This window comes from Oncorhynchus kisutch, linkage group LG13 (genome assembly GCF_002021735.2).
Source record: "Oncorhynchus kisutch isolate 150728-3 linkage group LG13, Okis_V2, whole genome shotgun sequence".
Taxonomy (NCBI): Eukaryota; Metazoa; Chordata; class Actinopteri; order Salmoniformes; family Salmonidae; genus Oncorhynchus; species Oncorhynchus kisutch.
The window spans coordinates 63,024,495-63,047,885 of NC_034186.2; the positions used below are offsets into that span (position 1 = coordinate 63,024,495).

The window sequence follows — 23,391 nt, forward strand, 5'->3', positions numbered from 1 at the left end:
TCTCTCTCTTTTGTATGGATCTGTTAAGACAATGAAATAACTGTTTATTTCATTTCATGTTTACTGTAGATTGAAAGTTGAGGCGGAACCAGGTGTAAAAATAAATAAATATCAACTTTTCAGAAAATGTCAGTGTTCCTCCATACTGTATTAACCAATGAGTATAAGGGCTGGTTTGTCCAAATTGGGCAGTGGCTCCTGAAAATATGTTTTATTACCATGAACATGACATGGATCAGGGATTATTTGCATATGGCATCAGATTAAGAAATCTAAGATTAGGCTATCGTGTTAAAACAACATTTTCGTATGATTTTTTTATATTTTTTACTTACAGCTCTTCCCCTTCTTCGAGGGACACACTCACTACGTCCACAATTCATTATGTCCTTTTCTGCCTTCTGAGGGTGTTTCACTGTTTGGGTCACAGAGTCAGTGCCTTCTCTCCTTTGTATGGACAAAATTAAACAACTCTCAGCCAAGACCACTCTCAAATTTGCTTTCATTTGAAACAGAACTGAAAAAGTTTATTACAGAACGTCTGTGTTACTAATAAGTACAGTCTTATGTATTGGCTGGTTTACCAATGTAGGGCAGTGGCATCTAACCCTGGATCGACCTCTTGCACGGCTGACAATTTTCTCTTTATCAGAAACTGCAGTTCTTCGGGACATGGATTTTTCACAGACTGACGATTTTGGAATATGATGTTCCATTGATTTTGTTTGATATAGTAATCATCACTATGGTAACTCAGAACTCATCTGATTATGATTAGGGAATAGCGTCATGAGTGATGACATCACAATCACAAGGTATATCTCACTGATCATCCTCAAAGCCAACACCTAATTTGGCCGCCTTTCCTTCCAGTTCTCTGCTGCCAGTGCCTGGAACGAATTGCAAAAAATAACTTTTATTTCCCTCACCAACTTTAAACATCTGAGCAGCTAACCGATCACTGCAGCTGTACATAGTCCATCTGTAAATAGCCCACCCAATCTAGCTACCTCATCCCCTTACTGTTTTTATTTTATTTACTTTTCTGCTCTTTTGCACACCAGTATCTCTACTTGCACATCATCATCTGCTCATTTATCACTCCAGTGTTAATCTGCTAAATTCTAATTATCCGCTCCTATGGCCTATTTATTGCCTACCTCCTCATGCCTTTTGCACAAACTGTATATAGACTTTCTTTTCTCTACTGTGTCATTGACCTGTTTGTGTTATTGGCTTGTTTATTGTTTACTCCATGTGTAACTCTGTGTTGTTGTCTGTGTCACACTGCTTTGCTTTATCTTGGCCAGGTCGCAATTGCAAATGAGAACTTGTTCTCAACTAGCCTACCTGGTTAAATAAAGGTGAAATATATATTTTTTAAATGACCCCAGTGAGGAGTATGTTGCTAATTCTATGGTTGCGACAACAAAAGCTAATTCTAGAACCAAATGGGCTGAAGTATTTATAATTCTACAAAATGCCATGACCTACAGTGGCTGACAAGGTTCACAAATACACACTCACAAAGAAATGCATATCAAGTGTGATATATGAACATTGACAAGTTCTAATGTTGATAAATACCAACTATCTGTTGATTGAGTTGTGCGTAGTTATTTACCAATGCAGCTATTCAATATCATGCTTGCCTACGTAAATTACAAGTTTTAAATTGGCCTACTATATAGACTTTGTCTGCGACATCAGCAAGAAGCTATAAAAACAACAAAAACATTGAGATGCAAATGACTCCAGTATGAACTCGCTCACAGTTTAATTTTAAAAAATCTTTCTAACATTTGCTAAATGCTAACTGTTCACACAGTTCAAAGCATCTAGCGTTAGCTGAATCCTTTTGTTTTTAACATTCCCGTTTCTCCTCTTCCCGTCCCAGGTTTACGGTGCTGCCATCCAGTTCTATGAGGCGTTCCCACGGGAGTGCCTCTCGGAGCGGCAGAGCGTCCGTCTGGGCCTGGTGAGCGTGGTGGACCGGCGGCCTATCACCAACCGCACCCTGCAAGTGAAGAAGAGCGTGTGTGTTCTCTCCCACTGGCCCTTCTTCACCGTCTTCCAGAAGTTCCTCACCTTCGTCTACCGATACTCCATCTCCGGACCCCACGTGCTGCCCCTTGAGAAGTCAGTGGTCCTTCATGGCAAATATCAGCTATGTGTCTTTATGAACCTAAACTGGCTGATCTAGTGGCTAACAAACCGTAGGCCTATTGGCTATTGATTCATGCTATGGTTGGTTGATTTATTAACAGGAACTCTGCTCTCTCCAGGCACATCTCCAGCTTCATGCACAACGTCCCGTTCCCTTCCCCTCAGCGGCCTCGCATCCTAGTGCAGGTAGGGACACCTGTCTTTAACTCAATTCTCTTATCTTTATTCCTTATTAACACATCAAAGTACTTGAAAGAATCAGAAAGGTGGAATGGAAAACCTTGCTAAGCATTGGTTTAGCTCAGGGCTATACAGAAGGCAGCATTAAAACTGCTAATTCAAGTAAGGCATGACTGTGATTATTAGTTGAGTCAGGTGTTTTAGTGCTAGTTTAGAACAAAAGCTTGCTTGCTCTGTGTGTGTTTGTATATGCCTGTGTGTGTGTGTGTTACAAGCGGAAACTCCGCTTGAGTTCTATTTGAACTTGACACCAGTAGCATTGTGGTGTTTCTCACTAAAGATTTGACTTCCTCCCCCACAGGAAATGGGTGTTGAATTAATTGATGGTTTCACTGGTTAGTGTGTGCAGATGGACAGGGTAAAAATAACACCCAATCAAAACAATCTATAATTTACTGTGGATTTAAAATAATTTCAAATCACTGAATGATCCTTCCGGCACTAGAAAGTAGAGACAGTTGTTTAAGTTGTTTGTGGTTTTCTCAAACTCAAATCGAGTCAAATGAGGCTTTTCAAACTTGATTCCTTATGGCTTGTTTCAAATCAACATATATCAATTTGGTGAATGGTGGTCTATGAAATTGAAGCATGGCTGAACTTTCTTCCTTAAACCTGTAGATTATTGTCCACCATGTTGGTTTGTTACTGAAAAATGTGTGTGTGTCATTTCAGCTCTCCCCCTATGACAACCTTCTCCTCTGTCAGCCTGTCTCCTCCCCCTTACTGCTCAGGTCAGTACAGTAAATATGCATTAGGTCGAGTCGTAATAAACTATGTGGTGGAATGAGTTATTTTGCGCTAGGAGCTATCACTCCAACAATGGCTTAGTTTCCCCTGAGGGATTTATAGTATCATATTGAAGTGAATCCATGAAAACAATAATGAATTGATGAATAGGCTGTTCTTTTCTGTCTGTTCTTTTCTGTCTGTAGTGGTGCTAGCTTTGTGAAGCTGCTGCAGAACCTGGGCCCTGAGAACGCCTGTGTCCTGCTGCTGGCCGTGCTGACGGAGCACAAACTACTGCTACACTCCCTCCGGCCCGACGTCCTCACCTCCGTCAGCGAGGCCCTGGTTTCTGTGAGTTTACACACACACGCCAAACCTACACCCACGTATGCAATCACACACACAAAGACATACGTACACACACACTCATTCCAATCAAAGAATGCACTCTATCCCTCCAGATGACGTTCCCTCTGCGTTGGCACTGCCCGTACATCCCCCTGTGCCCGCTGCGGCTGGCAGACGTACTGTGTGCCCCCATGCCCTTCATCGTGGGCATCCACTCCAGCTACTTTGACCTCTATGACCCCCCTACTGATGTGGTGTGTGTTGACCTGGACACCAACACCATCTTTCAGTGAGTACACTGACCTTGAAGGACCTGGACCAGGATGCAACTGATGGAAGAGGAAGCAACAAAACCAAACATGCACGTTTGAAAGGATGAAATCCATAGTTTTGTTTTCTCTTCTCCTGCAGAGCAGAGGACAAGAAGCTGTTGTCATGGCGATCGCTACCAAGGAAGCATGGCAAGATGCTGGTGAATACCCTCACCAACTTGATGAAGACTCTGGAGAAAAGTGGGTGATGGCTGGAGACTCCATGCATGACATGCATTCTCTTCTCATCTCCCTTCTGTCAATCATTTTACATCATCTAGTTTACTTATTCTGAAGCCCATCTAGGGACCGATGCTGGAATATGAGTACAAGCTGAAACATATTGGTGCAATACATCTGACTCTTGATAATTCAATGTGCCATTCCTTTTTATCTTCATAATTTTATCTTTGTGCCTTTCTCCACCACTATCCCCATTTCCCTCACTTTTCATCTCCCCCCTCCCCACATTCCCCTCCATCAGTCTACACCACTGGCCAAGAGGAGGCCACCCTGGAGTTCCTGCTGACGGACTATGACCTGATCTACGGGCGTCAGAAGCAGCTGGAGCTGGAGATCCAGGAGGCATTCCTGCGCTTCATGAGCTGCTTGCTGAGGGGCTACCGTGCCTACCTGCTGCCCATCACCCAGGCCCCTTCGGACAGGACCACCGACTGCAGCTCCCTCTTCAACCTGCAGGGTCAGTGGGGGGGGGGTGTGTGACTGCCTGTGTGTGACTCATAACTCACAAAACAATTTACACAAGTGTACACAAATATTATATAACTTTCTAGCTGAGTACGTGTGTGTGGGTGTTTTACCGCACCTACGAAGCTAGTGTTTTAATGTGTGAAGTTAACCACTCCCTGGCTCTTGCAGGCTTCCTGAAGTCTCGTGAACGCAACCACCAGAAGTTCTACACCCAGCTGACCAGGACCCAGATGTTCACTCAGTTCATCGAGGAGTGCTCATTCGTCAGTGATCGCCATGCCTGTCTGGAGTTCTTCGACGAGTGTGTCCAGAAGGTCAAAATCACATCTTCGTGTTTTACAGGATGTTTAGTGATGCACCATATCTTATGGAAGCTTTTAGTGTGTTGATTCTAATCCTGAAACCGGATGAGCCTTTTTGTATTTGCGCAGCTAATGGAAATGTGTGTGATCCATTCCTGCCCTCTATGTTGTCAATGTTTGTGTCTACCTGTGTATATATATGTGGTGTGTGTAAGCAGTCGGATGTGGAGAAGCCTGAGGAGGTGCGTCTGATAGACCTGGACGAGGCCCACAGTGGGGAGCACACGGTCTTCATCATGCCCCCAGAGGAACCCCAGGAGCCAGACGGTTCAGAGTGCCCCACTCACTACAGGTAACACAGGCGCTACATATAGCAGGGTATGTGTTCACTAAGCTTCTCAGAGTAGGGCTGGGACTAGGATGAGTTTAGTCTTTTAAATGATAAAGAATAAGAGGGTTGATCTGATTCTAGATGAGCACAAATAAGGGCCCCGGCACTTTATACTGTCTGATGCTGTGACTAGTGACGGCGTGTTTGTCTGTTTACAGCTATGAGACGTTCCCTGTGCTCTGCATGGATCTGTTTGACCAGCCTCAGGACCAGCTACGTGTCCCTACCAAGGGGAGTGCCCCCAGCAGCCCTGCCCCACGACGGACTAAACAGGTACAGACCCCATCCGCCGCACCAGAGCCCCAATGCAACCCCACTGAAAGCCAACAACCCCAGTGGATCCACTTTATCAAAACTACTAGGAACTATACAATAATAAGAGGCTGACTCACGCTGTTTAATTTCAATCTTTATTATTTTATTAAGAGCATTACCCTGCCAGCAAATCAAAATGTATTAGCATCAATCAACTTGATCTGTTCAAGACTCCCCAGTTAGCTTTATGATAACCCAGTTTTCCACAGCTAAAGAGGGAACATGCTTCACTGTTTTTCTGTGCCATTTGAATTTAATGAGCATTCATATTTCATTCTTCATTCAATATTTAAAAGCAGAAGCAAAGTGGCGGCTGTGTATTTTGGGTGAATACCCCAAGCACCCTTCAGTGTTGTTAAGTTTGCCTTCTAGGACACATAGGAACCACATTATTACAGCTTTAGTAAATCTAGATTGGATGACCTAACTCCTCTGTATCCCCCTCTCTCCTTTAGGAGATTAAGCTGGCACAGAAGCGGGCACAGATATACTCGGCAGTGCCCGACATGTGGTCCAAATGCCTGCTGGGCCACTGCTATGGGCTGTGGTTCATATATCTGCCCACCTTTGTGCGGGCGGAGAGTGCCAAGGTGCGTGCCTTGCAAACGGCATATGAGGTGCTCAAGCACATGGAGACCAGGAAGGTGGTACTACCGGATGAGGTGTGTTACAGGATCCTGATGCAGCTGTGTGGGCAGTACGGGCAGCCTGTGCTCGCTGTTAGGGTACTTCTGGAGATGAAGAAAGCTGGGATCACACCCAACACCATCACCTATGCATACTACAACAAGGTGAGACATTATTTACTTCAATTAAAAGTTGAACCCAGTCTGTGATCTCATCTGTAAGTGTTTGTATTTTTGTTCTCCATATTGACTCACCTCTGGCTCGGCCCGCTCTCCTCAGGCAGTGCTGGAGAGCAAGTGGCCCTCTACCAATCAGGGTGGCCGTCTACGCTGGGCCAAGTTGCGTAACGTTCTGATGGCCGTGGCGCAGTTCAGACAGCCAGTCAGACAATGGCAGAAAAGTGGTTCAGTAGGCTCGCGGACAGGTCAGGACATTATTTATTTATTTTTTACTATTGTTTGTAACAAAAATTGTCATTGGTTTTAGTGTTCTTTTTTAATGGTTTAAAAAAAACATTATATATGTAAAAACAGAGGTGAAACATGTTTTGTCTTTTTAAAAAGATACAATGGACAGTAACCAACGATCCCGCCCACAATCTAACCTGATTCGTCAGTCCAGCTGGAGCGGCCTTAGTGAAAGCTCCAGCCACGAATCGCTGACGGGGCCTATGGTGAAGAGCAACAGCCTGAACAGCATGAGAGGCTCAACAGACAGTGAGTGATGGATATCTATTATATAGAAATAGCACTGTCATTGGAATGTTATACACTGCTCAAAAAAATAAAGGGAACACTTAAACAACACAATGTAACTCCAAGTCAATCACACTTCTGTGAAATCAAACTGTCCACTTAGGAAGCAACACTGACTGACAATACATTTCACATGCTGTTGTGCAAATGGAATAGACAACAGGTGGAAATTATAGGCATTTAGCAAGACACCGCCAATAAAGGAGTGGGTCTGCAGGTGGTGACCAGACCACTTCTCAGTTCCTATGCTTCCTGGCTGATGTTTTGGTCACTTTTGAATGCTGGCGGTGCTTTCACTCTAGTGGTAGCATGAGACGGAGTCTACAACCCACACAAGTGGCTCAGGTAGTGCAGCTCATCCAGGATGGAACATCAATGCGTGCTGTGGCAATGAGGTTTGCTGTGTCTGTCAGCGTAGTGTCCAGAGCATGGAGGCGCTACCAGGAGACAGGCCAGTACATCAGGAGACGTGGAGGAGGCCGTAGGAGGGCAACAACCCAGCAGCAGGACCGCTACCTCCGCCTTTGTGCAAGGAGGAGCAGGAGGAGCACTGAGAGAGCCCTGCAAAATGACCTCCAGCAGGCCACAAATGTGCATGTGTCTGCTCAAACGGTCAGAAACAGACTCCATGAGGGTGGTATGAGGGTCCTACGTCCACAGGTGGGGGCAAATTCGCCACTGGCGCCCTGTGCTCTTCACAGATGAAAGCAGGTTCACACTGAGCACGTGACAGAGTCTGGAGATGCCGTGGAGAACGTTCTGCTGCCTGCAACATCCTCCAGCATGACCGGTTTGGCGGTGGGTCAGTCATGGTGTGGGGTGGCATTTCTTTGGGGGGCCGCACAGCCCTCCATGTGCTCGCCAGAGGTAGCCTGACTACCATTAGGTACCGAGATGAGATCCTCAGACCCCTTGTGAGACCATATGCTGGTGCGATTGGCCCTGGGTTCCTCCTAATGCAAGACAATGCTAGACCTCATGTGGCTGGAGTGTGACACACCTTTATTTTTTTGAGCAGTGTATAATGGCACCAACTTCATCAACGTCATCCCCACCATATGTACATATCCCAGCCAGAAGCCATGGATTACAGGCAACATCTGCGCCGAGTTAAATGCAGCCTTTTTCAAGGAGCAGGACACTAATCCGGATGCTTATAAGAAATCCCCCTATGCCCTCAGACGAACCATCAAACAGGCAAAGCAACAATACAGGATAAAGATTGAATCCTACTACACCAGCTCTGACGCTCGTTGGATATGGCAGGGCTGGCAAACTATTACAAACTACAAAGGGAAACCCAGCCGCGAGCTGCCCAATGATGCGAGCCTACCAAATGGGCTAAATGCCTTTAATGCTCGCTTCAAATCAAAAAACACTGGAGCATGCATGAGAGCACCAGCTTTTCCAGACGACTGTGTGATAACACTCTCCGTAGCCAATGTGAGCAAGACCTTTAAACGGGTCAACATTCATAAGGCCTTTGGGCCATATGGATTACCAGGACGTGTACTCAAAGCATGCATGGACCAACTGGCAAGTGTCTTGATTTACATTTTCAACCTCTCCATGACCAAGTCTGTAATACCTACATGTTTCAAGCAGACCACCATAGTCCCTGTGCCCAAGAACACGAAGTTAACCTGCCTAAATGACTTCCGCCATGAAGTACTTTGAAAGGCTGGTCATGGCTTACATCAACACCATCATCCTGGAACCTTAGACTCACTCAAATTTGCATACTGACCCATCCGATCCACAGACAATGCAATCTCAGTTGCATTCCACACTGCCATTTCCCACCTGGACAAAAGGAACACATATGTGAGAATGCTGTTCATTGACTACAGCTCAGTGTTCAACACCATAGTTCCCATAAAGCTCATCACACCTTCCTCTGCAACTGGATCCTGGACTTCCTGACAGGCCGCCCCCAGGTGGTAAGGGTAGGCAACAACACATCTGCCACGCTGATCCTCAACACGGGGGCCGCTCAGGGGTGCATGCTTAGTCCCCTCCTGTACTCCCCGTTCACCCACAACTGCATGGCCAAGCACAAATTCAACACCATCATTAAGTTTGCTGATGACACAACAGTGGTAGGCCTGATCACCAACAGCGATGAAACAGCCTATAGGGAGAAGGTGAGAGACATGGCAGTGTGTGTGTGTGAGCAAGACAAAGGAGCTGATCGTGGACTACAGGAAAATGAGGGCATAACACCCCCCCATTGACATCGACGGGGCTGTAGTGGAGCAGGTCTAGAGTTTCAAGTTCCTTGGTGTCCACACCACCAACAAACTATCATGGTCGAAACACACCAAGACAGTCGTGAAAAGGGCATGACACCGCCTTTTCCCCCTAAGCAAACAGTGTCAGAGGAAGGCCCAAAAAATCGTCAGACTCCAGTTGCCCAAGTCATAGACTGTTCTCTCTGCTACCACATGGCAAGCGGTACCAGAGCACCAAGTCTAGGTCCAAAAACATCCTTAACAGCTTCTACCCCCAAGCTATAAGACTGCTGAACAATTAATCAAATGGCCACTCTGACTATTTCCATTTACACCCCCACTCCCCCTTTGTTTTTACACTGTCTATTCGCTGTTTATTATCTACACATAGTCACTTTACCAGGACCTACATGTACAAATTACCTCGACTAACCTGTACCCCCGCACATTGACTCGGTACCGGTACCCCCAATATATAGCCTCGTTATTGTTAATTTATTGTTACTTTATTTAGTAAATAATTTCTTAACTCTATTTCTTTAACTACATTGTTGGTTAAGGGCTTTCGAGTAAGCATTTCACGGTATTTTGTTGTATTTGGCGCATTGGATTTGGTTTAATGTAACACAACACTCTCATCAAACAGCTGTGTCTGTTTGGGAACCACCCTCCTAACAATTTCCACCCCACAGAGTCTAAGCTCTCAATGAAGGCGGTGCTCCGGAACGCAGGTGCCAATGGCTGCAGCGATCCCGCCTCCCGTAAACCCCCCGTGGGGCCACGAGACACCTCCACCCCTTCTCCCTTTCCCCCTGGTGGTGTCCTGGTGCGCCGCGACCAGGTGTGCCTGTCCACCTTCTACAAAGACTGTGCCGAGATGGCCGACTCTGACCCTGACTGCAGCTGCCAGCCTGAGGACAGAGACGGCAGGTGAGGGGGTGGAGAAGCTGGGACTGATATGTTCTGGTATGTTTTTGGATTACAGTTTGAATATCACTCAGATATACTATAAGAGTATGTCTCCCATTCCTCTGTTCTCAATATAGGCCACCTGGGCCTAGAGACACTGTGAGCCGCAAGGCCGTGGACGAGAACTACAATAATGTGTCACCACGGAGTCGGGGCAGCCTGACGGGGAAACTGCAGCAGCTGCTCACGCCTACTCGCCATCGAGTCTCGGGGCGGCGGGCCGCCAGTGTAGACGCCCGGCGCTCGGGGGGAGAAAACGGGCCTGTGAGCCGGGTGTCAGAACAGAGACAGTCCCGAAAGGTGGCTGAGAGCCTACTGAAGGCTAAGGAGAGGCTCTACAATGCTACTTCTGAGGTGAGGGGACAACATGTGGTTTTAGTAGCTTATAGTGTAACTACACTGTATTGGCCATCTGATTTAGTTTACTGTGGTAAAATGCATTTGTAGATGTAGGGAGAGTTATCAAACCTGTCAAAACATGCTTAATGTTCCACCATCCTTTTCCTCTGTAGAGTTCTCTGTCGGTGGGGAGTGACGTTGACCTCCCTGACACCACCAATTTGGCCTTTCCTCTCCGCAAGTCCTGGGACACCAACCAAGAGGGAGCGGGACTACAGGTGTTGATGTCGAGCTGCTCCCTGTGTCGGAGCTGTAACTCCCTGGTCTATGATGAGGAGATAATGGCCGGGTGGACGTCTGACGACTCCAACCTCAACTCCAGCTGTCCCTTCTGCTCGACCACCTTCGTCCCCCTTCTCAACGCTGAGATCTGTGACCTAGGACCCATCAGCAGGTAGGACTACTCCTCTCATCATAACATCACCCTAACATTTTTGTGTGTCCCAAATGGCACCCTATTCCCTATATAGTGCAGTACTTTTGACCAGGGCCCGTAGAAGTCAAAATCCCTTCATTTTGACTCCTATTCTTATTCAATCTGTCTATTCAGGGCCATGTACAGTCCTCACCATATGTATTTGGAAAGTGAAGCTACAGTTTTACTGTCTAAATACAAATGGTGAGGACTGTGTAATGTTTTACTTTTACCTTTTATTTTACTAGGCAAGTCAGTTAAGAACAAATTCTTATTTTCAATGACAGCCTAGGAACAGTGGGTTAACTGCCTGTTCAGGGGCAGAACAACAGATTTGTACCTTGTCAGCTCAGGGATTTTTTGCAACCTTTCGGTTACTAGTCCAACGCTCTAACCACTAGGCTACCCTGCCGCCCCAAAGGTGAGGACTGTGTCATGTATGGTGAGGACTGTGTCATGTATGGTGAGGACTGTGTCATGTATGGTGAGGACTGTGTCATGTATGGTGAGGACTGTGTCATGTATGGTGAGGACTGTGTCATGTATGGTGAGGACTGTGTCATGTATGGAGAGGACTGTGTCATGTATGGAGAGGACTGTGTCATGTATGGAGAGGACTGTGTCATGTATGGAGAGGACTGTGTCATGTATGGAGAGGACTGTGTCATGTATGGAGAGGACTGTGTCATGTATGGAGAGGACTGTGTCATGTATGGAGAGGACTGTGTCATGTATGGAGAGGACTGTGTCATGTATGGAGAGGACTGTGTCATGTATGGAGAGGACTGTGTCATGTATGGAGAGGACTGTGTCATGTATGGAGAGGACTGTGTCATGTATGGAGAGGACTGTGTCATGTATGGTGAGGACTGTGTCATGTATGGAGAGGACTGTGTCATGTATGGAGAGGACTGTGTCATGTATGGAGAGGACTGTGTCATGTATGGAGAGGACTGTGTCATGTATGGAGAGGACTGTGTCATGTATGGAGAGGACTGTGTCATGTATGGAGAGGACTGTGTCATGTATGGAGAGGACTGTGTCATGTATGGAGAGGACTGTGTCATGTATGGAGAGGACTGTGTCATGTATGGAGAGGACTGTGTCATGTATGGAGAGGACTGTGTCATGTATGGAGAGGACTGTGTCATGTATGGAGAGGACTGTGTCATGTATGGTGAGGACTGTGTCATGTATGTTGAGGACTGTATGATTCTTAAACTTTTTTATCACCCAATCCTTTCATTTTGACTAACAAAGCACTCACCACAGCCTGGAACGTACCAACTGGAACACGGAGGAGGAGGTGGAGAGTGCAGCCAAGCCCCCTGGTGGCCAGGAGGCCATCCTGGGTCACAACGGTGTGAGTGAGGACTCCAGTTCTGAGACCAGCAGTTATTCTGAGAGCAGCAGCGCTACCATGGTACTCTACCAACACTGGTTTATTTCTCATCTTTATCTTTTGGCTTCTGGAAAATATTCAGTCTTGCTATAACCACAGTTAACGTGTTATTGACTCCAGGGTTCATCGGTGGGCGAGTCTCCCCAGGTGACGGTGGCCTACCTGAGCCCATTGGTGCTGCGCAAGGAGCTTGAGAGCCTGCTGGAGAACGAGGGCGAGGCGGTGCTGGCACAGGGCCAGCTGCTGGACAGCCACTCCATCATCTTCTGGAACCTAGTGTGGTACTTCCATCGCCTGGGCCTGCCCAGCAACCTGCTGCAGCTGGTTCGCTCCTCACCGCTGGCCAACCAACTAGCACAGGTAACTCTGCTCCCAGGCTTCTCTTGGGGCCTAGTGATGAATTATTAGCATTAGTATATTACAATACATAATGTCCTCATTCTAATGTTGAGCTCCTGTCTGCGTGTATGTCAGACTTCAGAGAACTCAGCAGTGAGGGTGAGGCTGCTGTGGGACACACTGACCCCTGACACAGACCACTGGCCCCCCCTCTACATCCTGTGGAGGATACACAGTAAGATACACACGTTATTTACAAGGAAATACTCAGATGATACAGGTTAAGATCCTTTCATGAATTACATATCTCTCTCTTTCTCTCTCTCTCTCAGGTGGCGTACCCATGCGGAACCACAGCTGGCGGAGGCACAACCACCCCTTCACCCTGGCCTTCCTGGAGGAAGTGCTGCGCTGGGTCGGCATGAACGAGATACACAAGGGAATCACCCTCTTCCTGGAAACCATTGCTAAGCAACCAGGCACGCCCAAGATACAAAGGTGAGTTCAGGAAATGGCCTCTGAATCATCAGTTGTTGATTACATTTTTTAGTTTGTGTAAGTAATAGTGTCTTCAGAAATGATTCACACCCCTTGACTTTTTCAACGTTTTGTTGTTATACAAAACGTTAAATGGATTTTTTTTCAAATAAAAAATTGTAACTGCCCTACACACAATTCCACATAATGTCAAAGCTATTTTCAAGCATAGTGGTGGCTGCATCATGATATGGGAATGCTTGTAATCATTAAGGACTGGGGAGTTTTTCAGGATAAAAAATAAATGGAATGGAGCTAAGCACAGAGGAAAACCTGGAATTCACCTTTCAGCAGGATAATAACCTAAAACACAAGGCCAAATATACACTGGAGTTGTTTACCAAGAAGACAGTGAATGTTCTTGAGTGGCCGAGTTAGTCTTGAAAATCTATGGCAAGACCTGAAAATGGTTGTCTAGCAATGATCAGCAAACTTAACAGATCTTGAAGAACTTTGAAAAGAATGAGCAAATGTTGCACAATCCAGGTGTGGAAAGCGCTTTGAGAATTACCTAGAAAGACTCATAGCTGTAATCGCTGCCAAAAATGCTTCTACACAGTATTGACTCAGGGGTATGAATACTTATGAAAATGAGATTTCTGTATTTAATTTTCAATATATTGGCAAACATTTCTAAACATGGTTTCAGTTTGTCATTATTGGGTATTGTGTGTAGATGGGTGAAAAAAATCTATTTAATCCATTTTGACTTCAGGCTGTAACACAACATAATGTGGAATAAGTCGAGAGGTATGAATACTCTACTTTGTCAAGGCAATGTTTTTGTTATGTGATTGCACAATTGTGATCGATAGTACTTTGTGTTGTTTGTCCAGGAGTCTGTACAGAGAGATGCTCTTCCTCACACTGGCTGCCATGGGTAGAGATCATGTTGGTAAGCAGCCTTTTTAAGACACTTTAAACACAGTTGGAGTACTAGAACTTCAGTATAGTTTCAGACCAACCAGGCTTATTGCTTACAGCACTTTCTCTGTCTTTTAGCTGCGTTTGATAAGAAATACAAGGCTGCGTACCAACGGCTGAGTGGCTCCTTGGGGCGCGGGGAGCTCCGCAGGAAGCGAGCCCAGCCACCTAGCCCCAAGGCTGTGGACTGCAGACGGAGCTTCCTGCTGCCCCTCGAGTGCTGATACTACCTCTAGCCTGCAGCCTCCACCCACTCCAATCCAGATCCACCCCCATCGCTGCTGCCTCCGCTCCCTTGGAACACTGATACCCAGCTGCCAAGAAGAGTGGATGAGAAAAGCTAGATAGAAGACAAAAGACAGAAAATTCTGCCTTCACCTTTCACTTTGGACTTATTTGCTGTGCTGCCCCTAGCACAGCCTGGCCACACTATAAAAGCCCCTCAACTGTGCAACTGTACCTCACTGTCCTTGTTTGTGTGAACCAGATATCTACATTTGACCTTCATTCATTTTCATTGTGCAACTGGACTTTGGACCGCTTCCTCAACAACTAAACAACCCTCTCGGCCTATAGTTTAGCTACAGGGATTATTGGACCTGGTACTGTACATACAACCCAGCCCCCTTGGACTTTGCTCATTGCTCGTATATACATGGTCTCTGCCTCACCAATATAACTCATACTGGTTTGTAGGTCATAAACCATGCATTTCATATGTATGCAATTTGTAAGGAATATTACCGACCTGCAATCTATGCATTCAATGTGAACATATTCTATAACTTGCATTGCTTTGCTTTCAGACAGAAAATCTCATAAGAGTGGGAGATGTCTAGTGATTCTTGATGTGATGGGAAGTGCCAATATCATCGAACTGTAACACATACATTACATTGCAAGGGTACATGCCAATCACTCAGTCAGTCAAAACTCAGTCAGTCAAAACTTTTAGGCATTTCATGTCTCTCTTGCTATTTTTCACTCTCTGGAAAGAATTCTGTCAACTGGACATTGGTGGTAAAGTCTAACTTTGGGATGAGACCGCTTCAGCAAGTCTCAGCCAATCCAAACGAGGATGTTTACTCTGGGAGAGGGGGTTGTTGATTATTGACTTCGGGAGGAATATGTCAACTCTGGGAGAGAATTATGTCAACTAAAAAAAGGATGTCGACTGGGAAAGGATGATGTCAAACCTGGGAGAGGATGATGTCAACTCCGGAAAAGATGTCAACTCTGGGAAAGGATGATGTCAACTCTGGGAGAGGATTATGTCAACTCCGGAAAAGATGTCAACTCTGGGGAAAGGAGGATGTCAACTCTGGGGAAAGGAGGATGTCAAACCTGGGAGAGGATGATGTCAACTCCGGAAAAGATGTCAACTCTGGGAAAGGAGAATGTCAAACCTGGGAGAGGATGATGTCAACTCCAGAAAAGATGTCAACTCTGGGAAAGGAGGATGTCGACTGGGAAAGGATGTTGTTTCCTATTGATTTTAGGAGATGAGGATGTTAACTCGGTTTTGGGAGCAGATGGTAGTAGTGTGGATCAGCAATGTAATAGTTTGATCGCTATCACTATGGTTTCCTTAGTGTGTGTGTTTTCCAGCTCATGGTGTGGAATGGAGCTATGGTCAAACTTTGGGTAAGACAGGCTATTTCCTATGTAGAATCACCAGAAAATGCTAACATCCAGTTTTCAGGGATACAGTATTTTCGGAACTGGGAACTCTGCACAGGCATCTCTATGCCTGCAACATTATGTTAGGCAGGAAGTGGAGGGAGGGTGTGACTGGGAACAGACATTGACAGTCAAGGATAATCCACAAGTCACAACCAGGAAGGACTTTTCATACACGGACACACATACATATCACATACAAGATTTATCAGTTGTATTGTGTTTTTAATTCCCTGTACTGTTCTTGTGAATTCGAAGTGTGATTGGGGGTTCTCAGTTCAAGAACTGATGGTCAGTGATCGAGGTATTTGTACCAGAAAAGTTTCTGACAGAAGAAAAAAATAAAAACGTGTGGAAGGGGGATTTATTATGGTATGTATGATGTCATGTGTTTTCTCACGTTTTATGCTTATTTACCTCATCTCTCACCTCTTTTCCCATGTTAAACGGGAGTGATTTGTCTGGGAGGATGGTCAAGGAATGACTGTGATGGATCTTTAGTCACACATCACCATTTATTCATTTACCACACAGTTATTCACCACACATTTAGGCAGTATGTTATGGATTGTTGGCAGAGATTAAAGAACTTCAGAAGATCCACTTGAGTGGAAGGATTTAAAGAGAGGAAGGTACTTCACCGTGGAGCCCATACTTACCTACTAGCTTCTTGTTTCCATGTACAATACCTGTGAGGCCTTCCCCTCATATTTTAACCCTTTATTTGTTCAGCTTTGTATATGAAAGCATATCAATTGCACAATGGATTTTTCATTTTCTTTCAATTTCATGTCACACTGTTAAATGCCTCTGTTACCGTCATACCTTGTTTTTGATCTTGCAGTGTTATATAGCAGCGTCACGAGAGAATACCTTGTGTTCTGCCTTTGAAGATTGTGTGAGTGACATAAATTATTGTCCCACCTGGGGAGTAATGCTGTAATTACAACTAGGGATGTGAAGTTGTATGGAGAACAATTTTCATATCTCATATTTTAGTCTTAACCTTAGGGTGAGATATTTCAGATGGCACTGATATCATTGTGTGATATTGTACCCATATATCATTAAAGTACAAGAGAGACATTGTTTGCACACAGCCATCCAGTCAACAGGGATATACAGACTGGAGCAAAGCATTGAGCATTCTCAACCAGTAGAGGGCAGTAGGGCATACAGAGTCCAGTTCTAGCAATTGGCAGTGGAATTGGGCTTGAACAGGCTAAGACAACCCTGGTCTTGGAATTGACATGTCTTTAGTAATAACATGGTGGGAACCTGTTTATTCAAATGAACGATCAGTGGTCATAACGTAAAGGAGACCCAAGACGGAATGCTGTTTAAAAGCTAAGACTGAGTTATCATCAGCGTCTCAAATTACACCCTATTTGGCTCTGGTCAAAAGTAGTGAACTGTATGGCTAGTAGGTTGATAAAATGGTGTATAATTAAAGATTTCCCAGCCCAGAATTAGATAAAAAAATTATGCAGGTAGATTTGTTCCCCAACGTAGGCAATATTACATTTATGGCTGCTATTTCAATGCATCTGACTGCAAGTGAATATAAGGGACATTTATATTGTCTGTTCTTTTATTGGTCAAGTGAGCAAAGGAATGAAGGAGATATGTATTTAAAATATATTGTGTTTGCTGTTGTAATTTATGGATGTGACTTCAGTTGTAAATGTCTTGTTTTATAGAAGAAAATACACAGATTCCCCAAAGCTGCAAAATCTCAGTTTTCTTGTGATTTAATGTACATTATGATTTTCTCTATGCCTAACAGTAGTATTAGAGCTGCTCTAAATTACATCCCCAAATAGTATTCTCTGATTCATCTTTGAAAAGCTTTCAGGCTAGATAAAGCCGCAAATATTGTTTATTTGTGTGTATATTACAAAAATGTGTGTGTGTGTATGTTATATATATATATATATATATATATATATATATATATATATAACATACACACACACAGTGAGGGAAAAAAGTATTTGATCCCCTGCTGATTTTGTACGTTTGCCCACTGACAAAGAAATGATCAGTCTATAATTTTAATGGTAGGTTTATTTGAACAGTGAGAGACAGAATAACAACAAAATCCAGAAAACCACATGTCAAAAATGTTATAAATTGATTTGCATTTTAATGAGGGAAATAAGTATTTGACCCCCTCTCAATCAGAAAGATTTCTGGCTCCAAGGTGTCTTTTATACAGGTAACGAGCTGAGATTAGGAGCACACTCTTAAAGGGAGTGCTCCTAATCTCAGTTTGTTACCTGTATAAAAGACACCTGTCCACAGAAGCAATCAATATTGCAATCAGTTTCCAAAGAGCTCTCCAAGGATGTCAGGGACAAGATTGTATACCTACACAAGGCTGGAATGGGCTACAAGACCATCGCCAAGCAGCTTGGTGACAACAGTTGGTGCGATTATTTCCAAATGGAAGAAACACAAAATAACTGTCAATCTCCCTCGGCCTGGGGCTCCATGCAAGATCTCACCTCGTGGAGATGCAATGATCATGAGAACGGTGAGGAATCAGCCCAGAACTACACAGGAGGATCTTGTCAATGATCTCAAGGCAGCTGGAACCATAGTCACCAAGAAAACAATTGGTAACACACTACGCAGTGAAGGACTGAAATCCTGCAGCGCCCGAAAGGTCCCCCTGCTCAAGAAAGCACATATACATGCCCATCTGAAGTTTTCCAATGAACATCTGAATGATTCAGAGGACAACTGGGTGAAAGTGTTGTAGTCAGATGAGACAAGTGGAGCTCTTTGGCATCAACTCAACACAATGTGTTTGGAAGAGGAATGCTGCCTTTGACCCCAAGAACTCCATCCCCACCGTCAAACATGGAGGTGGAAACATTATGCTTTAGGGGTGTTTTTCTGCTAAGGGGACAGGACAACTTCACCGCATCAAAGGGACGATGGACGGGGCCATGTACTGTCTAATCGTGGGTGAGAACCTCCTTCGCTCAGCCAGGACATTGAAAATGGGTCGTGGATGGGTATTCCAGCATGACTATAACCCAAAACGCACGGCAAAGGCAACAGAGGAGTGATTCAAGAAGAAGCACATTAAGGTCCTGGAGTGGCCTAGCCTTAATCCCATAGAGCTGAAGGTTCGAGTTGCTAAACATCAGCCTCAACCTTAATGACTTGGAGAAGATCTGCAAAGAGGAGTGGGACAAAATCCCTTCTGAGATGTGTGCAAACCTGGTGGCCAACTACAAGAAACGTCTGACCTCTGTGATTGCCAACAAGGGTTTTGCCACCAAGTACTAAGTCGTGTTTTGCAGAGGTGTCAAATACTTATTTCCCTCATTAAAATGCAAAGAAATGTATAATATTTTTAACATGTTTTTCTGTTTTTTTCTTGTTGTTATTCTGTCTCTCACTGTTCAAATAAACCTACCATTATAGACTGATCATTTCTTTGTCAGTGGGCAAATGTACAAAATCAGCAGAGGATCAAATACTTTTTTCCCTCACTGTGTATATATTAATAGTCAAAAGTTTGGACACACCTACTCATTTTATTTTTTACTATTTTCTACATTGTAGAATAATAGTGAAGACATCAGAATTATGGAATCATGTAGTAACCAAACAAGTGTTAGACCACTGCTCCACTCGGGAGCAGTTAAAGTCACTGCATCTCAGTGGAAGAGGTGTCACTACAGTCCCTGGTTTTGATTCCAGGCTGTATCACATCTGGCTGTGATTGGGAGTCCCATAGGGCAGCACACCGGTTTGCTTTAAAATTGTATTTGTATGGAATGTCTTTCCTTAATGCGTTTGAGCCAATCAGTTGTGTTGCGACAAGGTAGGGATGGTATACAGAAGACAGCCCTATTTGGTAAAAGACCATATTACGGCAAGAACAGCTCAAATAAGCAATGAGAAATGACAGTCCATCATTACTTTAAGACATGAAGGCCAGTCAATCCAGAAAATGTCAAGACCTTTTGAAGTTTCTTGAAGTGCAGTCGCAAAAACCTTCAAGAGCTATGATGAAACTGGCTCTCATGGGGACTACCACAGGAAAGGAAAACACATAGTTACCTCTGCTGCAGAGGATAAGTTCATTAGAGTTAACTGCACCTCAGAAATGGCAGCCCAAAAAAGAAGTGCTTCACAGAGTTCAAGTAACAGACACATCTCAACATCAACTGTTCAGAGGAGACTGTGTGAATCAGGCTTTCATGGTCAATTCCTGCAAAGAAACCACTACTAAATGACAACGATAAGGAGAAGAGACTGGCTTGGGCGAAGAAACACGAGCAATGGACATTAGACCGGTGGAAATCTGTCCTTTGGTCTGATGAGTCCAAATTTGAGATTTTACGCATAGTAGGTGAACGGATGATCTCTGCATGTGTGGTTCCCACCGTGAAGCATGGAGGAGGTGTGGGGGTGCTTTGCTGGTGACTGATTTATTTAGAATTCAAGGCACACTTAACCAGCATGGCTACCACCGCATTCTGCAGCGATACGCCATCCCATCTGGTTTGCGCTTAGTGGGACTATCATTTGTTTTTCGACAGGACAATGACCCAACACACCTCCAGGCTGTGTAAGGGCTATTTGACCAAGAAGGAGAGTGCTGCATCAGATGACCTGGCCTCCACAATCACCCGGCCACAACCCAGTTAAGATGGTTTGGGATGAGTTGGACCGCAGAGTGAAGGAAAAGCAGCATATGTGGGAACTATGTATAGTCAGTATGAGATCATCATATCCTGCATAAGGTTAGGTAGCGGTGTCATCGTACAGTAAAGCTCTGTCTGATCTACATTGTACAGTAGTTGTAACAGCCCAGTGGGGTATACGTTCCAAACCCATTCATCTGGTCCAGTTGCCATGGACCTTTTTATTCCACAGTCAGTATAAGTCTGTACATGACACCTTTATTTCAAGAACATATATCAAAGTGGTCCTTTTTCCCTGGCGGTTGGGCACGAAATGTGTTGGGGTTGTTTTTCCCCTGTTTTTTTGGTCTTCTTTATACGCCTCAGCTTGTTTATTTTCTGACGACGTACTATTCCATGAAATGGAATGTAGTTTCTGGTACATTGTGTAGTCAAGGACAAGTCTGCTGCAGGAAACAGTGTTTTTCTCAAATGGAAACAGGGAAAAGACAAAGGTGGGGAAGCAAATCATCTTCATCTTTATCTCTACTCCTCTCCGTCCTATTTCCTCCATGACCACAAGCCTTGTAGAGAGGAATGGTGTAAAGATCTGAGCCTTATGCATGCAGTGAGAGGAGGTCTTGCCAGGCCAGCTCAGATTAGACCACTGTGATCGTCACTATGTGAAACCCTAAACCCCATTATGTGGCTAATAGGATAAAGCTTCGCTACTGCTGGGCGGACAATGAGCTACAAAGGGTTCTCAATACAGCCATACTTACTACTCACTGTTTAACCACAGAGGCCTGGGAATAACTCTATTAGTCTCTGTATGCATACTATGGAGGATAAGATTCACATTTGCCATTTTCTCTTGGGTGAAATATCATAGGCTATAAGCTGATGTACCTGTAGGGTAAGATTACTGATTCACATCGTCTGATGCATTACAGGTTGAAGGTTCATGTCAGTTTGTTGAGTGTTGAGCATCCCTGTAATTTGAATGTTGAATCCTAAGTAACTTCATTCTGAAGCGCTGAATTTCTTTAATTTGTGATAACATATACAGAAGTGTATGTGCTACAAAATATGAATTTGACCAATTTCAGTAATATATGAGGTTAGGTGTTTTGTTCCTAAACTAACTGCATCATACAGAGGTTTATTGTCAATGAGGGATATTTGAGTGATGTTGCACAGTATAGCCTGATCGGCTTTACTACAAGTCTACAAAACATTATGTACACATTGACACCATATGATACTTGCAGTATGTAGATTTAAACATACTGGGCTCAGCAGATGAAGGTACATTTTCAGTAAGAACTGATTTAATGGTGGTGAGAAGAACCAGGGTGATTATGAGAAATCACAAAAGCTGCTTTTAGACAGGCAGCGCAATTCTGATATTTATTTTCTACTAATTGGTCTTTTGACCAATCAGATCAGCTCTGAAAAAGAGCTGATGTGAAAGATCTGATGTGATTGGTCAAAGACCATTTAGTGGGGGAAAAATATCAGAATTGGGCTGCCTAATGAGTTAGCTATGAAAATCACAGGGGGGGGGGGGGGGCTGAGGGAGGACTATGTCTATACCCTTTCAAAGAACCTGGAATGGGTAGACATGTTTGTCTCTTTCTCTCTGACTCTGCATGTATATATCTCAGGACATTCCCAGTTGGACCAGACCCCTGATTATTATATATATTTTTTCATGTCCTCTAACCTTTCTATCTCCCTAGCAACTTTAATGGCCAGATTAGGAGAATGTATGATATGAGATGCTGATACAGCTGTAGTATAGTTTTAACGAGCCCATGGGGGACAGTTGATTGATGCTGTCCAGTATAATTGGCAAGCATGACCACCTCCACTCCCTTACCAGACTGTGTAAAACATTATATTTGGTGTTCAAGATGTGTTAAAAAGAATTTAATGGGGACTACATTGTATGGTGAGTTTAATAAAGTTGTACTGTGGGTGGGGAGCATGGGAACATAAGCTTGATTATAGAGTAGGATGAGTGACCAGATGATCAGATAATTTTTTATGGTTTAATGATGGTGAGAACCAGGGGGATTAGGATAGGAACAGTCACTGAGCTACTTACTAATGAGCTAGTTAAGAAGATAACAAAAAATGTGTGTGTAGGTAGGATCTATGCCTCTTCCCTCAGATGGCTAAAAAACATGCATCTCATTCTCCTCCCAGATCCTTGTTTTGCATGTTGATATCTCCCTCATAATAGACCAGGCCATTCCCACTTGGACCGATCCCCAATTAGATCCCTTTATATGAACAGAAGACCACCTAATGAATAGCACGCTGCTACTAGCCTGTTGTTCTCTCTTAAGAGGGGTGCGTATTGTGTGTGTTAGGGGGGCTGATGCCTGTTAATTGGCTGGTCTGTCCTGCTGTGAGCCGCAACGCATTCCAACAGCTTGGGTAATGGAGCCCCTTCCTTTACAACTCCATAGTGAGGACCGTTGGGGCAGAGGGTGGCTGAATGTGTTTTTCTATTTAAACATTCGTTATTGTACCCAAGATTGAGAACTTCTTTGAGGCTGGTGGAGTTGAGACGATGAGATGAGTTTAGTTGGTGAATGGTCTTCATTGAACAGACCTTCAACTTGCTTGTAGCTACTATGACTGTGCTTTTAGTAAAGCTGCAGTACAATATTTTTGTATTTCTTTTTTTATTTCACCTTTATTTAATAACCAGGTAAGCTAGTTGAGAACAAGTTCTCATTTACAACTGCGACCTGGCCAAGATAAAGCAAAGCAGTACATGCTTCCCCTTCTCATCATCAATAATCCGTTTTTTTAGGGGAGAAAAAAAACACCAAACATGATGACAATACCTATGTTGTAATTTCATGTTAAATGTTCTTACTTCACTACCTGTATGGGTGACACTTTACTTGACACCCAGTGCCATAATACGTTATGACACGGTC

The 23,391-nt window shown here is 44.3% G+C and overlaps 1 protein-coding gene across 6 annotated transcripts in view; it reads left to right on the forward strand.

The window, feature by feature from the left end:
- The window catches only part of LOC109901946 (DENN domain-containing protein 4B-like), a 44,161-nt gene extending 26,640 nt beyond the window's left edge, over window positions 1-17,521 (forward strand). For 3 of the 6 annotated variants that reach the window (XM_031786873.1, XM_031786874.1, XM_031786875.1), the window contains exons 6-27: window positions 1,898-2,139; window positions 2,286-2,352; window positions 3,079-3,137; window positions 3,339-3,483; window positions 3,594-3,769; window positions 3,892-3,992; window positions 4,276-4,491; window positions 4,671-4,816; window positions 5,020-5,156; window positions 5,354-5,468; window positions 5,966-6,301; window positions 6,417-6,561; window positions 6,701-6,853; window positions 9,816-10,053; window positions 10,170-10,446; window positions 10,605-10,885; window positions 12,167-12,329; window positions 12,429-12,668; window positions 12,783-12,882; window positions 12,980-13,145; window positions 14,021-14,079; window positions 14,187-17,521. In XM_031786873.1, the coding sequence (XP_031642733.1) occupies window positions 1,898-2,139; window positions 2,286-2,352; window positions 3,079-3,137; window positions 3,339-3,483; window positions 3,594-3,769; window positions 3,892-3,992; window positions 4,276-4,491; window positions 4,671-4,816; window positions 5,020-5,156; window positions 5,354-5,468; window positions 5,966-6,301; window positions 6,417-6,561; window positions 6,701-6,853; window positions 9,816-10,053; window positions 10,170-10,446; window positions 10,605-10,885; window positions 12,167-12,329; window positions 12,429-12,668; window positions 12,783-12,882; window positions 12,980-13,145; window positions 14,021-14,079; window positions 14,187-14,332 (3,708 nt within the window). In that variant the 3' untranslated portion in view covers window positions 14,333-17,521. The remainder of the gene's footprint in view (window positions 1-1,897; window positions 2,140-2,285; window positions 2,353-3,078; window positions 3,138-3,338; window positions 3,484-3,593; window positions 3,770-3,891; window positions 3,993-4,275; window positions 4,492-4,670; window positions 4,817-5,019; window positions 5,157-5,353; window positions 5,469-5,965; window positions 6,302-6,416; window positions 6,562-6,700; window positions 6,854-9,815; window positions 10,054-10,169; window positions 10,447-10,604; window positions 10,886-12,166; window positions 12,330-12,428; window positions 12,669-12,782; window positions 12,883-12,979; window positions 13,146-14,020; window positions 14,080-14,186) is intronic. The other 3 variants (XM_031786876.1, XM_020497966.2, XM_020497968.2) reach the window with 3 other exon arrangements.
- Window positions 17,522-23,391: the final 5,870 nt, after the last annotated feature.